This window comes from Chionomys nivalis, chromosome 1, assembly GCF_950005125.1.
Source record: "Chionomys nivalis chromosome 1, mChiNiv1.1, whole genome shotgun sequence".
NCBI classification, from domain to species: Eukaryota; Metazoa; Chordata; class Mammalia; order Rodentia; family Cricetidae; genus Chionomys; species Chionomys nivalis.
The window spans coordinates 196,394,851-196,412,596 of NC_080086.1; the positions used below are offsets into that span (position 1 = coordinate 196,394,851).

General features: G+C 42.9%; 1 protein-coding gene across 1 annotated transcript in view; it reads left to right on the plus strand.

Annotated features, from left to right (window-relative positions):
- The first annotated feature begins 1,037 nt into the window (after positions 1 to 1,037).
- The window catches only part of Pon2 (paraoxonase 2), a 32,227-nt gene continuing 15,518 nt past the window's right edge, over positions 1,038 to 17,746 (plus strand). The window contains exons 1-2 of the mRNA XM_057780081.1: positions 1,038 to 1,198; positions 14,054 to 14,124. Of these exons, the coding sequence (XP_057636064.1) occupies positions 1,125 to 1,198; positions 14,054 to 14,124 (145 nt within the window). The 5' untranslated portion in view covers positions 1,038 to 1,124. The remainder of the gene's footprint in view (positions 1,199 to 14,053; positions 14,125 to 17,746) is intronic.

The window sequence follows — 17,746 nt, forward strand, 5'->3', positions numbered from 1 at the left end:
TTTCCTCATGAGTATAAAAATATGTCTATAAATATGAGCATTAAAATAAAAAGGGGAGAAAGAAGAGAAAGTTTACTAATGCTCAATGAACTCTGAGTTTGTGGGAGTTTAGTCTAACATAAATCCTAATATAGAAGGATGTAATTCTACCTTTAATTCTTTGTGAAGTCTGTCCAGAACTTTTAAGTAAAAAAGAAAACAGGAAAGGAATATTTGAAATGTCATAGCTGGAGAGATGGCTGAGTGTTAAGAACACTGGCTACACTTTCTGGGGTATTGGACATCCTTTTCTGACCTCGGTAGACATCAGGCGTGGATGTGGTACACATATGCACATGCAAGTAAAACATCCATGTATATGAAATTAAAAAAAAAAACCTAAACCAAAACATATTATTCTAGGCAGGGTCATAGCATTTGGCATATGGAGGCAAGGAGGATCAGAAGTTCACTGACAGCCTGGACTACACGAGATTTTGTCTTCAAAACAAACGAAAATAAAAAGGTATATTATTATATTTAGTATGTAATGTTTAATAAAACAAAAAGAAATAAAAAGTACAACTTTAATATATAATGTATATAATTTCCTACATTAGTTACTGTTAAATACATTTTGTATTTAAATACAAAAGTATCACACACATATCCAACAACAAAAAAAAAACTATTCTATGATTGCAGATGTGGCTCAGTATTTGCCTAATACGGACAAATGGTTCTGGGTTTGATTCCTAGCTTCTCAAAACCAAAAATAAATAAATAAATAAAAAGAGGGGGAGAATTCCCCAAACGCCTACCCAAAACAACAGAAGCAAAGTCCAAACTTAACTAAACCCAGAAAACTACACAAAGGTCACCCTAAAGTTTCTCAGGGCGCTGAGCAGGTGCAGCAGCGCAGGGTTTGGCGGGGTGTTTTGAAAGGAGTCAGTTCAGTTCAGTTGGCTTGCAGGGCGAGCATGTGCGGCTGTGCTCCGAGGTCGCGGCGCCGGGCGGAGCCTGGGCTGCAGAGCCGGCGCTCGGGGCGGGGAGCGGGCGCGGCCCTGCGCTCGGGGCGGGGAACCGGCCCAGCTTCCCGGGCAGCTCGGCCAGGCCGGAACCAGACGGCGGGCAGGTCCCGCGCCATGGGGCGACTGGTGGCTCTGAGTCTGCTGGGCATCGGACTGGCGCTGCTGGGCGAGCGGTTCCTGGCGCTCAGGTAGGTGCTGCGGAGGACCCCGGGTCGCAGGTCCTCAGGCTGCGATGGCCGAGCTGCTCATAGGGACACCAGCGATAGAGCTTCTGCTGCTCAGGGGAACCGCGCGGATGGAAGAACTTTGGACCGCTACCGGGGTCCCATTCAGCCGGCCCAGCCCAAGGCCATCACGACCTAGACACTTTGTGAAAAGTTTCCCAGGCTTTGCTAGTGGCGAAGTTCTTCTGCCTAGGCGGACAAACGAGAGCTTTGCAAATTTCCCAAGGGCAAACTCAGTGCTTTAATTTGAAAACAAAACCATTACTCATGCGTGGACACTCTAATTATACAGCTTTATTTCAGGTCACTGGTGCTGTTCTCCGCAGCCGGAACCCATCCCTCCCCAGCATAATAGTTGGGGAAACTTCAGCGCCCCAGTCCTGGTGCTGGAGATCAAAGACGCTTGAGAAAGACAGCTGCTGATCTTACATCATTTCCTTATTTATTCATCAGAGCTCCAGGAGCAGGGCGAACGATTATTAGATTTTTAACTACAGCGAAAACCTTCTGGGTAGACATCATGCTTTCAAGCTACCAACTGAAACTTTATAAGCCTCTTGCAAAAGAATTCCAGAACAGTTGAGCGCCTACTAGGTAGTAGGTACACTTTGCCCCAGGGTCCTGTAGAGAACTGGAAACCCTAAGTCAAGTCCTTTCTGATACAAGAGAAAAATATCGGAACTGGCTCTCCAAAACGGGAAAATGGAACCATTTATAGGGTTAAACAGAAAAGATGCCGCCCTCCAAAGGTGAAGCCATCTGACAGCTATGTGGGTGAAGGAGACCATCCCCCGTGGCAAGAGAGGCACCAGCAAAGGGGCCTTGTTGGGGAATGTCATAGAGCAGCAACTGAGGGGGCCACAGAAGAAGGGCAGGGCAAGCCTGGAGGGTGTGTTTGAGGCTGCAAAGTTGGGCTCTCCCTGATAGGCAAAATGGAAGCATTGGTGCTTATTGGTTGTTTAGCATCTGCTGCTCTAAGGAGTTCTACACTGTATAAATAAGCGGGAAGGGCAGAGAAGTCGTATCTGGATATCAGGATCTCCTGGAGCCCTGATGTCCAAGTGGCACGACGTGAAAAATTCTAATTCAGTTGGTCGAGGTGGGGCCTAGGCCTTGGATTTTTGGTTTGCATTTGTTTTAGATGAAGTTGCACTGTGTATCCTCTGCTTTAAAGCTCAGTCTAGTCTTGAAACTCAGGATTCTTGATCTCCTGCTATTACAGGCACATACCAGTATGATACACAGGATTTTCTTTTCTTTGCTGTTTAGCTCCTTCTTAAAGATCTACTTTGTAGCTCGGTGATAGGGCACTTGCCCAGTTCTGGGTTCCAGTCCCAACAACATACTACAAAAGCAAAACACAGACCACATTCCTCTCTTTTGTATAGTGTGTCCATTGTATGGGTGGAGAGCTACACAGACCGCATCCCTCTCCTGTGTGCATCGTACGGGTGGAGAGCTCCTGGACTGGATGTGGGGCAGGGGTGAAAGCATCACAGAAGGTTGGAGATGATAAAGGAGACCCAGACTGTATCCCCAGGAATGAGACAAGGCCAAAGTGATAATATGGCTTGAAGGACAATTCCAAAGTCCCACGGCTGCAGTTTCACTTGGCGATAAGGCGATGCGAAAAGAGTGTGGGGGTTGGAGCATTGGAATAAGGAGGATGCTTCTGCCTGTGGCAGGGAATGGCAATGCTGGCCTTCATTGTAATGCATCTGAAGGGCATTCATGCATTAGAGGGGTTTGGGCTAGGTTGTCTTTTTGATCAATATATATATAGTAAGTATAAAAGTTACGATGTTAATATTTCAACACATACACGCATGTGCACGTGTGTGCACACTCACACACATATATTATATAAGACCCATAATGATTAGTACAGCTATTACTTTAAGCACTTGCTCTTTTTTTTTTGAGATGAGAATAGTAAAAATCCTTTCTTCCTAGTTGGAAGCATACACCATTATTAACAGTCACTGCAGTTATTTAGAAGACACGGCAGAATTCATTGCGCCTGTCTTTTATCACAGTACTGTACGCTTTGGCCAGTGTCTCCACCACCACTCGTTCATCCTTAGTCTTGGGAAACCACTGTTATACTTCAACTTCTTTTATGTATTTTCTCAAGTATCTGGGAACTTTCCCATTTTCCTTCCTTGCTTTCTTCCTTTTCTTCCCTCCATCCTTCTTGACTCTTTCAGACAGGGTCTCTCTCTCTCTCTCTCTCTCTAGCCCAGACTGGCATCTGTGCCACGAAAATCTTGTCTCAGCCGCCTCAGTGCTAGGATTAGTCATCCTTTTCTCTCACTGAATAGCATTCCGTTGTGTCCATTTTGCATGTCCACCACATTGTCCTTTTCCATCTGTTGTTGGACTCTCAGGGAGTTTCTATTTGGGAGCCGGTACGTAGAGTTGTTAAGAGTCTCTTCAGAATGGGTCTATTCTCTTTGTATAGATGTCCAGTACTGGGATGGCTGGATCACATATGGTCCTTCTACTTAAATAAATTTTAAGGCATCTCCATATTGTTTTCATAATGGCATAACATTTTACATTATCACCCACAGTAAAAAGAAAGTTCTCTTTCTAAACAGGGTGTGTAGCTCAGTGGTAGAATGCCAGGCAATGCAGGACCACGTGTTCAGTCTCCAGGATAGATACGTGTTCATGCAGCGTTATCTCTTTTTAGCAGCAGTCGTTGTAACTAGAGTGATAGTATCTATCTCTTGGAGAGCTTGATTTGCGTTTCCCATGATTAGTGACATTGGTTATTTCCTCATAAGCACATTGGCCATCATTCATCTTCCTCTAAGAAATCCCTACTCAGGGCTTTTGCTTATTTGGATTTTTGTTTGCTTGCGTTGCTTTTTTAAAAACTCATGCATTATGCAAATTTCTTACAGGTTTTGGCTATTATCAAATGTATCTCAAATGCATCCTCCCATTTTGTGGGTCGTTTCTTAAATCTGGTAGTTGGTTGTTTTATTCGACAGAAGACTTCCAGTTTGGATGTAGTCTCTTGTTTTTGTTTTCTGTGCTTTTGAGGTCTTAAGAGTTAAGTGACTTTTTTTTTTCTTGTACCATCCATTTAGCTCTCAGTATTAAGAACACAACACAAATATTCCTGGGCTCATCCAGTCCTCGCTAATAGTTAAATCATTGTGCTTCCATGGGCTGAAGTTTCCCCCTTTTCTTACTAACCTTAAAGTCCAAAATTGAAGTCCATTTGAGTGACAAGTATAGTTATAAATTTAAGAAGAGTGAACCGAGACCACACTGATGTGCCTGGGGAGGTGGCTAGTGGTGCCAGCATGAGGAACTGAGTTGGAATCCCAAGTACTCACATGGAAATCAGACAGGGCCATGCATGCCTGTCCACCCAGGCTGCCTGAGGTGATAAGCTGGAGAGTGCTCGAGGGAGAAACCCAGGGTCTTTTTCTGGTTTCTACATATATGCACATGGGTACATGCATCCACATCCACATGTACACAACACATACATGACACCACACACACACACATGCACGTACACACACACACACACACACAATGCAGAGGGTTGGCCATTTACAACTTGGTGCCAACTTTCTTTACGAACAAAACCACTGAGGTGAACTTTGATGAGCAGTGGTCCTGTAGCTAGCTGGTGACTTGGTGATTTTATTGGATAGTTGAAGGTCCAAATGGTGTCGTGTAAGAATGTGGAGTGGGGGTTAGTGTCATGGAGTCAAATTGTTCCCTGTTCCAAACCCCAAAATCAATCAGATTTACCAGTTGAGTTTGAATTTCAGATAAACAGAGAACCATTTTGTGTGTGAATATGCTATATTATGTTCGTACATGTATGAATTTGTATGGGGGCACACACATACACACCCTGAAGGTGGGCATTGAGTGTCTTCCTCAGGTACTTTGTCATATGAGAGAAACAGGGTTTCTCATTGATCCAGGAGCTCACTGATCCTGCTAGCCTGGCTTGCCAGTAGACTCCATGGATTCCCCTGTCTCTGCTGCCCCAGTACTCAGATTTCTTGGATTTCGGACCTGTGCTCTTATGTGCAGCTTTCACACAGGTGCTAAGGACCAAACTCGGGTCCTCATGTTGGTGCAGGAAACACCTTAGCCACTGAGCCATCTAAGCAGCCCCTGTCATTCTTAGCAATATACAAAGAACTTGTTTTTACTCTAAGTGTGCAGTCTGGTTAAACCAGCAGGTAGGTTTGACTCAGCACCCTGTACTGAGTATGGTGACCATCTGATTGAAGCATTGTAGTTGGAAGCCATTCGTTTGTCTCAGGCTGCCCAGACTCCTGAAATAACCACACAGAAACTCTATTATTTAAAATACTGTTTGGCCAATTGCTTAAATGTATTTCTGGCTGACTCTTATATCCTAAACTAACCCATCTCCACTAATCTGTGTATCACCACACGATTGCAGGTTACTGGGTAAAGTTCTGGCATCTGTATCCAGCGGGGCTATGTGGCTTCTCTGACTCCGCCTTGTTTCTCCCAGCATTCACTTTAGTTTTCCCCACCTAGCTTTACTCTGCCCATATCACACAGGCCAAGCCAGCTTCTTTATGCATTAGCCAATGAAAACAACACATAGACAGAAGGACCTCCCACATCAAAGCACAGCCCAAGTCTCCTACCTGCAGTGTGGTGACAAGATCAAATACAACCTGCTCTTCTCAGACCCCACTTCAAAGAATGGGGTGCTCTGATTCCCTGCTGAAAAAAAAGGCCTTTCAGAGCCAGGAGAAAGGGTGACTGCTCTGCGCTGCTATTTTCGCACTAACTAGTGCCTTCGATTTGCTTATTAAATTATTAAAAATGGAACTTTGGCTGTCAAGCTGTTTCTCTCTCCCAGGATGCCCACTTAAATTTCAACTTGCCTTTTAGATAAACAATGGATAAATTTTCATTACGTTTGTCCCCGGTGGATAAATGTCACTGAAGTTGTCGTTTATCCCACTGAGCTGTAGCTGGCTAAGGCTCCCCTGGGAAGATGCTGCTCCATTGCCACCCATTCTGCCCCTCCCTTCTTGAGCAACAGAGGAGAAGCAGGCCAGCACTCCCAGGCTAGTTGCTGTCTGTTGCAAAGACAGACTTGGAAAGAGTCATGAGACTTTAGTACACTAGAGAACATAGCGTGGGCAGAAACCCCAAGACACAAGTCTCAACAGTTTGCTTAAATGTTTGTGTCTTCAAAATTTAAAATCCTTTGATTGTTGTCGTGTTGCCATTATTGTGTGGTGTGTGTGTGTGTGTGTGTGTGTGTGTGTGTGTGTGTGTGCAGAGTACACCTGGGAGTTGGCTCTCTCTCTCTATCTCTATTAGGATTGAAAATGAGACTCAGGTGAAGATTGAGTAACAATACTTCTACCCACTGAGCCATCTTAGCAGATGCCAGATGTCTTTTAACACAGCTCTGACAGGAAGTTCTCGAGTTTCCTTCAGACCAGTTCAGATGGGGCAGTCTCTTTGTTTCTGTTTCTGCCATTCTCCTCCTTATCATTTATTGTGTGACTGCATTGTGCTGCTTACTTTGTCCAAAGTCTAGAAATTCTTGGATAGGGAGATGGCTCAGTCAGTAAAGTGGCCACTGGGCCATCATGAAGACTTGAGAATTGATGTGGGGTTCCCCTCTGTATGCTGCAAATACCATTGGTTAATAAAGAAACTGTCTTGGGCCTGTGCAGGAAATAGAGGTAGGCAGGGAAAATTAACTGAATGTGGGGGAAAGAAGGAGGCATTAGAGAAAAGCCATGGAGCCACTGCCAGAGATAGATACGCTGAAACCTTGCTGGTAGGTCATGAGCCTTGTGGTAAAATATAAAATAATGGAGATGGGTTAATTCTAGATGTAAGAGCTAGCTAGCAATACACTTAACTAATTGGCCAAGCAGTGATTTAATTAGTATAGTTTCTGTATTATTATTTTGGGTCTGAACTGCCAGGTGGCCAAAAAACAAACAAGTTGTCTCTCTACAACAAATTGGCACCCAACATGGTCGACTAAATCTACATAAAACCTGAGAGGTCTTGGAAAGGAACTCTAGACACTAACAGAGTTTAGCCACATTTATTTTCCCGAATGGGTTTTGCTTGCTGGCGGCATGTTGCAGCTCCTTTAAGAGAGGTTTTCCTGATTCAGCAGTAGTAGAAAAAACGTTGTGGTTTTGAAAGGCTGGCTTTCTGGGCTGTGCTGTCAGCACAAACTCTGACTCTTTCTGGAGGTCTGGCTATGGAGCATTTAAATGGGGTTTGTGAACAGACTGCTACAACTTGCTTAATGCCTAAAAACAAGGCTGTGAGCATGGCTCTCAGAAGCGCAGACAGCTCTGCCATGCTGGACTGGGTGGGGAGAACAGATGGTGCTATATTTCCCCTAACAATGGCGCCACTTAAGTTCATAAGAAGGGCTTAGCATTTTAAGAAGCGCTTCTGGTCAGAAAATAATTATAGATACACAATGAAGACAAATTCAGATTAAAAAACCTCTAAATGGGTCACAGTGTTGGTTAAATGTACATAGGCTTGGGAGAGAAATGAAAAAGAGTATAGACAGTTATAAAAAGATGTATATGATTTAAAAAATGGTGAAGTCTTTAAGAGTACAGTCATTGATTAAAAGGAGTAAAGAATAGGTTTAAAACAAATAAGCCACATAAAGATGGAAACACCGAGAGTCGTATATTATTGTGTTTTCTTTAATTTTTTTGACTGTGAAGCAGCTAAGTACAGAGAGACATTTCATTGTAGAAACCGTTAAACTAAACCAGCATATATTCTCTAAAGGTATCTTGACTTCAAAATTTGGGTCTAAGGATTTGTTGCTTTGAAAAAGAAGTTCTGCTTTTGCTTCCACAGAAGATGAGAACCTGTGGAATCCTTCCAGACTAACGTGGTTTGATGGATCATGATTCCCCGAGAGGTCACCATAAACACTGTCCAAAAATTCCTTTGCCCAATAAAAAGCAGGAAGGAGTTTGGAGAGAACTACACCCATATTCCTAAATATTGTTTATAAGTGTGTAGTAGGGGCTGCGGGCCTCTTCCCACAGCCCGGCTCATGGCTGCCTGGCTAGCTTATGCCCCAAAATAATGACACACAAACGGTATTCTTTTAAACACTGCTTGACCCATTTCTATTCATGTGTGTAGCACCCCAAGGAGCGCTTACCGGGAAGATTCTAGCCTATGTCCATCCTGGGTCGGAGCTTCATCGCGTCTGCCAGGGAGAGGGGAGCATGGCGTCTGCTCCAGAGAGCAGAGCTGTCGAGTCTGAGCTCACTTCCTCTTCCTCCCAGCATTCTGTTCTGTCTACTCCACCCACCTACATTTTAACCTATGAGGGCCAAGCGGTTTCTTTATTACTTAACCAATGAAATCAACAGATTGATATATGACACTCCCACATCATAAGTGTTTATTTACATTTAAAGGAGGATATGCTATAGAGATGAATACTTCACACTGGTATGAATCTTGCTCTATTGATACAAATTTAAGGTCAATTTTGTTTTATATATATATATATATATTTCTGTTCTTGATTAAGGTATTGTGTTTGTACAGCTAATTTAAAATTGTATGTGTAATTAAGAAATATAGGTTAATAAATAATCATCTATAGTAGTCAAGCTTGTAGTCATGTTATTTAGGTTTTCTATATATTGAGAGATGTATTTCAGTTAGATACTATTCCTCAAACCTTTCAAAAACCTTCACAATATGGCATTTAAAATGCTTTAACAACCTAGGACTTTTCATAACAATGAGACACATCAGCTCCTGGCAACACCAATTACTTCAAGAAGAAGATGGGCACCAAAGAGGCTCCTCATGGAGTTTGTTAGCCATTTGGGCAAGAAACTGCTCTTGCCTGGACTGCTTATTGCTATTCTGTGTGAATTGGACATGCAGGATCCACAGAGAAATGACTGTTAAACTTGCCAAAGGTGAAACCGTCCTTCAGGGTTCCTACTTCATGAAAGAGTTTGCTAGACATTCTGCAGGACACAGAAAAAAGTGACTGACAAAACTGTCAATATTGGTAGAACTGTCTTTGAAATTTCCTGCTTCATGGAAAAATCTGCCGGATACTATGGGCCAGTAGGCTGAAGATGGATGCCCCAATGTTACAAAAGAACTTTGGGTGACTGTCCAAGCAACAAGATGTCTCTGTCATTTCTAGAGTTTTGAAAGTTGCTTACAATGAACTTTCTGTTTTCTTAAGTAATATCATATCCTTCCGGAGTCTTTGGTGGAGTTGAAGAATTTATAGTTATAGTTTTCCTTAGTCATGATAAAAGATAAAGTAGATATAAATATTGTAACCATTATTTCGTGCTTGATACCTGTTTTGTTATATCTAATTGTACAATGTTAAAGTTAAAACCTTCCTTTTTATTTTAACACAAAAGGGTAGGTGATGTGGGATTCCCCTCTGTATGCTGTGAATAGCATTGGTTAGTAAAGAAACTGTCTTGGGCCTGCACAGGGAATAGAGGTAGGTGGGGGGTGGCACTCGGGGGAACTAAACTGAATGCAAGGAGAAAGAAGGAGGCATTTGAGAGAAGCCATGGAGCCAACACCAGAGACAGACATGCTGAAACCTTGCTGGTAGGCCAGGAGCCTTGTAGTAAAATATAAAATACGGGAGATAGGTTATTTCTAGATGTAAGAGCTAGCTAGCAATATACTTAAGTAATTGGCCAAGCAGTGATTTAATTAATACAGTTTCTGTGTGATTATTTTGGGGCTGAGAAGCCAGGAACTAACAAATGGCTCCTTACTACAGAGTGCAGAGTCCCCAAACCACATAAAAACCTAGTTTATGCCAAGCTAGGGACCAAAATCAGGGCTTCGCATGTGCTAGGAAAGCCCTCCACCAGCTGAGCTATGCACAGGAAAGGTACGCTTATTGACACTTGGGGAGAATGGCCTTTTGGTTTTTGCCTTCACTGCCTTCTTAGATAGGTACCTTCCTTGCCCTAATTCACATGTAAATAGCTGACTTCTCAGAGATTAGCTGGGGGGTCCAATGGGCATTCCTCAGGACTGCTCTAGGCTGGCTCTTCAGTTTCTAGCACCCTTCAGCCCAATTCTCACACAGCTTGTGGGCTCCTCTGTGACTGAACAAAATTCCCCTGGTTTACATGCCTAAGCCCAAATTTCAGTTACGAGTGTAAGCATTGCAGGGGCCATAGGGGTGAATTCCAAACGGTTTTCAAATCTGTGTATAGAAGATAAAGCTCCCTTTCTATATACATGTGTACACAGAAGATAAAGCCCTGCCAACATTTTAAAATTCAAAGGCAGTAAGATGTGGTGAAGAGGAAGGTCTGGCGGGTAGTTCAGGGTTGCCCTTACTCAAACGGTGTTGCGCCGTTGCATTGCTTGCCTTATTGCTACCTGTCTTCAGGTGAGATGACAGCTAACAGTCCTCTGTCCAGATGCTGTCTGGGTGGGGATCGATGTCTCCAGAATAAAAAAAAAAATGATTTCCTGTTGATGACTGTCAGTCAACAATTCCTGGTTTGTAGCCAGATGGCCCAAATCCATTGAAAACGCTATTTGCCCTACACCCTTTTTACTTCTCCGTTGAGAGAATCACATGGAAATCAAATAACTAGATTATTTCTATATTTGTACAGTTTAATCCTTCACTCTTCATATCCTCATCTCTCCCAAGAGTGCAGAAGGTCTGCAGTTGTGCCCAGCATTGCGTCTGTGTTCCAGAGATAGAGGAGGAAGGATGGCAGCTGGCTCTCTTTCTGTGTTTTCCCCATTAGGAATATTTTTTTTCAAAACTCAACTCTTTCAAATACACCTGTATACAAAAAGGTCAGGGGTCCTCTTGCCTCTGCCATGGGAACACAATGGAAGAAGGGCTAGAAGTGGAGCTAGTGTTGGTTCTGGAAAGCCATAGCACCTGGGATATAGGATAGGTATTCCCCTAGCTAGCAGAGGCAGAGAGCCCTTCCAGGAAAAATGCCACCTCCCAGGGCAAATGGGCCACACAAGATTTAAGCAAATCTCCTTTTCCTTTTATAATAAAGGAGAGCCAGGTGTAAATTACTCAGTTAACTAAAAGTCACACAGCTCTCATGTAACTTAGTAATTAGATCATGTCTGTAAGGAGGTCCTTCTTAGTTGCACTACATCAGAACCTGCTACCTGGATTATACTGCATTCAATTACACAGTTTACTGATTGGTTAGTCCTCCAGCCGTCTTTTGAAAAGGCTGCTGAGCATGGTCATTACTGCTAGTTGTGTTGAGCAGGCTTCATAAGTCACTTGTGTGAAATCAGCATCTATGACAACACGAGACGCTTCCTAGAACCCGCAGATTAGCTGTGCCTCTGCATTTGGGATACTACTACAACCCGCGGATTAGCTGTACCTGTGCATCTGGAGTCACAAGACATCGACAAGATCTGGAAGTTTTCTATGTTCCTCTTTACTGTCTTTGAAGAAGACTGAGACCTGCAGGAGCCACTGACCTGTTAGGGGTTGTGGCTGTGGAACTGATAACCCTAGAACCCAGATATCTTCACTCTTGTCTGAAGAAAGGATGAACAGAAGAGACGAAGCTGTCAAACAGCTGCAAGGAAGCTTGCTTCTGTCTCTCTGAGTTGGTTTTATCAAATATAAGATGGGACTGATGGTGTCCAGCTCACCAGGTTAGTTGAAGAATTAAATGAATTCACTGAGATATATCAGATAAAACCACTTAGACCCATGGCAAATTATAGATATTTTTACTATTTCTTCCTTTGATCACTACGACCGCTGGCATCATTTTTATTAGGACTGTTCCTGCTACAGCTGCTTCAATTATTTATACTTCTTTTTGTTGTTATTTGCTTCTTAAATTGCTCTAGGAATATGTGGAACTGAGACTTATTACATTCTATTACATTCATTTTAAAATTTTTATTTATTTAATGTATTTTTATTACATTTACATACTCACATAGTATTTATTTGCTTTATGGCCATATTTCAAGGAATACAATATTATTCAATTGCATTATTTTTATTTTGGCACCAGAAAGATGGCTCAGAGGGTAAAGTGGTTACTGTACAAGTTTGACCTGTGAATTCCATCCCAAGAACCCATGTAAAACTGGAAGAAGAAAACCAAATCCATGACATTGTCCTCTGACCTCACACATATTGTAAGACCTGCTTGTACCCCTCCCCCAACACACACATTATCCTCACATCCAATAATAATAAATTTAAAGCATTTTTATGTAAACTTTACATATCCCATGAACAACTACAACGTGTATTTGGCATAGTCCCATAAATTCTGGGTTATCTAGGCCCAAGCATCCCTCCTTTTTGCTAAACCCCGTCTTCAGTTCTGGCAGGCGGATGCCGTCAGGGACCGGGACAGAGGAGCACAAAGCAAATTGCTACTTTGAGTCTTAAATGTAGGGCTTGTGGAAACCACACTGGAGGTGTAACTTTCCCCAGCCCACGTGTCAGTTTGGAGGCTACAGAACCAACACTGGATGAGCGCACAGGAGGAAGGAGCAGAAAGCCTGCACTATGTGGCCGGCAAAATAAAAGACGGGTCTTCTGCACTGGCCCAGACTGCCTGGCAGGCTTCAGGGGTGGCCAGAAGTAGGAGATAATCCACCAGTCCCCAGCATTTTTTGTTATTACTTTTGGATCTTCCTTAAACAATCACAATACACATACGTACTTGAGCAAGTAATTCTGTTAGTTACAAGTGTTTCTGTTGATGGTTCCCCAAACCTTTAACCCCAGCACTTGGGAGGCAGAGGCAGGTGGATCTCTGTGAGTTCAGGGCCAAAATAAACAAACAAAAAACAAAACAAAAATCAAAACAAACAAACAAGAACAAATGTTACAAACTTCAAATCTCTAAAAATATTGCTAAGGATGGGAACTTTCCAAATTCCTTAATAACTATTTAGAGTCCCCGCTATGTGCCGGTCTCTGAAAAATTGCTAGTTTCTTTCAAAATGTTTAATACTGGGGACCTACATGTGTCCCAGTCTGGCCTCATTTCTCTGTGTCCTAGAGGGTGGACTCTGACTACTGAGCATCCTTCCTCCTCCGACCAAATACTGGGATGGAAGCCATGTGACACCACACTGAGGAGCCGGCTCAAAGCGCTGCACCAGTCAGGAAAGGGCTCTACAGTGGGCCCACATCTTCAGCCTTTTCTTTCCTTCTTTTTAAAATTACGTTCATAATTTCACTTTGTATGTGTGCCAGGTGAGAAGGGTACCAACACAGAGGCAGAGGACAACTCACGGCCATGCCTTCTTCCACCACAAGAGTCCTGTGGATGGAACTCAGCTTGCCAGGCTTGGCAGCAGGCACCTCTACCCACTGAGCCATCTCACTGTGCACCCCACCTCCCAGCCCTTAGCTTCTCCTCGCAGTAGGAAGCTCGTTGTCATTCGGATCCTCAGGAGAATGCTGGGCTTCGGACTGATCACCTACCCTCCCTTTCTAGTAAGGAGCCATGAGACTACAGGGCTGGGGCTCTGTTTATATTTGCTCAGGAAATTGCGAGCAAGTGTGTGTTATTTATTGAGTCCACAGCTCTGTCTTTCAGCCCTGCCCATGTGTTAAACTGAGTGCTCTATGCAATTAATGTTTCTTGTGCTTTGTATGTCCCTACACGTGCTTCCACTCCCTCTCTCTCAGCTTTTTTTTTTTTTTTTTTTTATGGCTTGCTCTATATCACTTAAAAACCTTTTCTGAGATGAGTCGAGAAATGTATACACAAATAGTTTCCATTTGTTTCCCACCAGGAGTCGACTCAAAGCCTCCAGAGAAGTAGAATCTGTAGACCTTCCAAACTGCCAGTTGATTACAGGAATCGGTACGTATGAGAAGACACTTGCTGGCTGTGCTGCATGTATGTGCCTTGCTGCCCTTCAGCAGTTATTAGGACAGCGCATTCAGTCAATAGGTACCTCGCACCTATTCCTTTTGATCTTAGATTTTTTGTATTTCTTCTTTCTTAGACTATTATGTATATGTTTATAGATTGATTTCTGGTTCCCTCGGCAACTTCTTTAAATTGCGTTGGTACAGTTAAAACTTATCTGCCCTCCGCAGTCTATGTTCTGATGTCTCAATGGTAAACCAGTGGTGGGAATTTGGACTGCAGGTATATTCTACTTAGGTAGGGGTACTATTGATCTTGTTCCCCATCCTGTCACCAGTCTTCTCCCTGATGACAGCTGATGCTTGCTACTATTTAGTGGAAACAACTCCAGCAGCAGTGTGCTAGTTTCTTCTGTTGCTGTGTAGAGACACCGTGACCTAGGCAACCCATTAGAGAAAACATCTAATTAGGGGCTTACTTACCATTTCAGAACATTAGTTCGTGGCCATTATGGGTCAGGAGTGCAGAAGCAGGCAGACAGGCATGTCCCTGCAGCAGTAACTGAGAGCTCACATCTCCTCTCCAGTTTGCAGGCAGAAAGCCTGGACCTGCTTCTGAAACCTCAAAGCCCACCCTTAGTGACACACCTCCTCCAACAAAACCACACCTCAAACTCCTTCTCCAACCTGCAAACCTGTGGGAGCCATTCTCATTCAGGCCACCAGAAGCAGCAACAACAAACCCTTGTTATTTAATCTTCCTAGCTGTGAACACAGAAGGGAGAGCAAGTAATCAGGGTGAGTCCTGTCCTCCTGACTCTGTAGGGTGTGGCATGGTGTCCAAGTCTCAGGGGCAGCTTCTAAGAGCAGCTTGGGTCAGCAGCAGACAACGAGGGACCTGCACAGACAGGGTGGGCCTCTCTGCCTTCTCTGTAGTTTCTTCCAGGGCAGAGTCCCTGTCTTGTTGGTTTTTACCTTTGCCATCTACCAAAGTCCCCAGCAGTTAGTAGATTCTTAGTAATTGCTATTAACTTATCAACAGGTGATAAAAGTGCTGGGTTTTCTAAAAGGTGCGATTAGAGGTAGGAAGATGTCGGGAGACCTTGTTTCCGCTCTGGTCCTGCTACTCTACAGCATGAGCATGGGAAGCTTGGCCTTCCTGTTAGCTACTTATAAAGTTGAAGGGTTTTAGACTTTAAAACTTTTGGGCTTTTTTTTTTAGAATACACTAAGAGCATGGAAGTCAGTACCATTTTTCCCCTTCCAGATTTTATAAGACAACTTTGACCATGGGAGACACAGTTGGATTTTTTAAATGCAAATTAAAAGCCAATAACACCATTAATAAGTTTTGAATATTTCCAAGTGAGAGTTTTTCACCCAACACTATGCTTTAACAACTTCTATCCACTCAATCACCTTCCTTTTCAGCAGCTGAACACTACTGTCTATGAGAAGTTCATATAAACATTAGATATTCAAACGCAATCTAAAACGGCAAATAAAGTCTACAACAAACTTCATTTTTTTTCCACAGAGGTAGCCTTAGATTTAGACTTTTTATTCCCCTGTAGACTTAGTGCACACACAGGCAAATATATACATCTATTGCCACAAATGGCATCTTAATGAGCTGCCGTCCATCCTGCTTTACTCTGCTTGTTCCTGAACTGGCACATGTAGATCTATCTCTCAGGTGTGCGCAGGTGTCTACGTGTGCAGGTGTGAGTGTGTGTGTTCCTTCTCACACTTGTGCTCTCAGTCACAGGTGCCTGCATATGCAGATGTAGGTGGGCATTTGTATGTAGAGCAAAGGACAACTCAGCTAATATTTCTCAGGTTCTGTCCACCGTGTGTGTCTGCACTTTGTCTGGAGACAGGATCCCTCATTTGCCCAGCCAGGATCAAACTCATATCTTTTTGTCTGCAAGGCAGGCACTTTCTCCACTGACCTACCATCCCAGTCCTACCTCAGCATTGCTCTTGTTGTTGCTGTTTTGTTGATTTGGTTTTGTGGGGGCTTTGTTTGTTTTTGCTTAAGATATATTCACTATAGGCCTGACTAGCTTGGAACTCACTGGATAGACCAGACTGGCCTGAAGTTGCTTGTTGTTTTAATATTTCCATGTCCTATGATTTATTTGATTCTCCTTTAAAATATACATTTGGTATATTGTAACTTTTTGTTTCTTTAAATTTTTAAAAAGTATGTGTAATAAAATGTAGAGCTCATTATTCTTGACATCTGCAGTATAAAATTCAGCAATGTTAAATATATTTTCATTATTAGCAAGCTTATTCTGTAGGCCAGGCTAAGCTGGAACTGACTTTGTAGCTCAGGCTGAACTTAAACTCAAAATTCTTTCTGGGCTGGGTAGTTGTGGTACATGCCTTTTATCCCAGCACTTGGGAGGCAGAGGCAAGTGGATCTCAGTGAGTTCAAAGCCATCTTGGTCTACAGAGCAAGTTCCAGGAAAAAAAAAAATCCTTCTGCTTCTGCCTCAAAAATGCTGGTATGGGTTCCCATATTGAACGTTAAGGTTAAAAATTGGTCTATTGTATTGGGTTGCTAATTATAATCTCTTACCTATAAGTTCCTGGCCGTAGAGCATTTCCTAGGGGAATCCCATCTTAATTTAACAAAGGAATTCCCCAGACTTCTTCAGGAACAGGAAAGGGCTTCCCCATCTTTACAATCTATCTTCCTGTAGCTTTGACTTGTACATCCTAATAAAAAGATGTTCAGCTTTTTTCTTGGCTATTTGTATGTCTTCCTCTTTTGATAAATGTTTGTCAAAAAATTTGCCCATTTTTCAGTTGGATTTTGCATTTTGGTTCTTTGTTTGGTCTCGGTTTTCTGAGTTCTTTATGCGTGCTCTTTTTTTTTTTTTTTTTTTTTTTTGATGAACAGCTGATGCATATGTCCTCCTTTGGATTTTCTCTTCACCCTACCTTGAAGGGTTCCTTGCACAAATCAGTGATCACTGTTGCTCTTGCGTTTGTATATCTGTGAAAAGATACTTAACAGAAAGACTTCTGTCTTTAGGAAATGTTTCAAGTTCTGGTAATCATCACTGAATTACCATCAAGTTGACAAAATTAATAATGCTACAGATTTATAACCACACTAAGTCCAAACAACATTTATAGTAAGTTCACATTCTCCGTGTCACCAAAGAGTTTCTCAGCCGGTGTGCTGCTGCTGGCCCCGTGTTCTTTACTCTTTCTCATGACTTCTGGCCCCTTTCTTCATTGCTGTCTTTGTATTTTCCTAGTCCTACTTCCTTCTCCCTGCTCTGGATAGTTTTCATGGGACTTCTTCTTCTTACTATCACCCAGACAGACTCACAGAATCAAAAGCAAGGCTGACTTGATTTCTGCTGGATAATGCAGCCAGTTTGGGAACTGAAGGTTTTGTGGAGTTCCAAATAATCCAGCAGCTTACTTTATTTTGCCTGGCAAGAATAAGAGGAGGGGGGAGGGAAGGGAAGGAGAGGAGAGAAGAGAGGCTCAGAATTGGTCTGGCCAAGAGACATCTATGAAGAGTGTTGGACAGGAGCGGAAGGCTGAATCACTGAACTCTTTGGTTACATTTGCTCTTGAGTTAATAATTG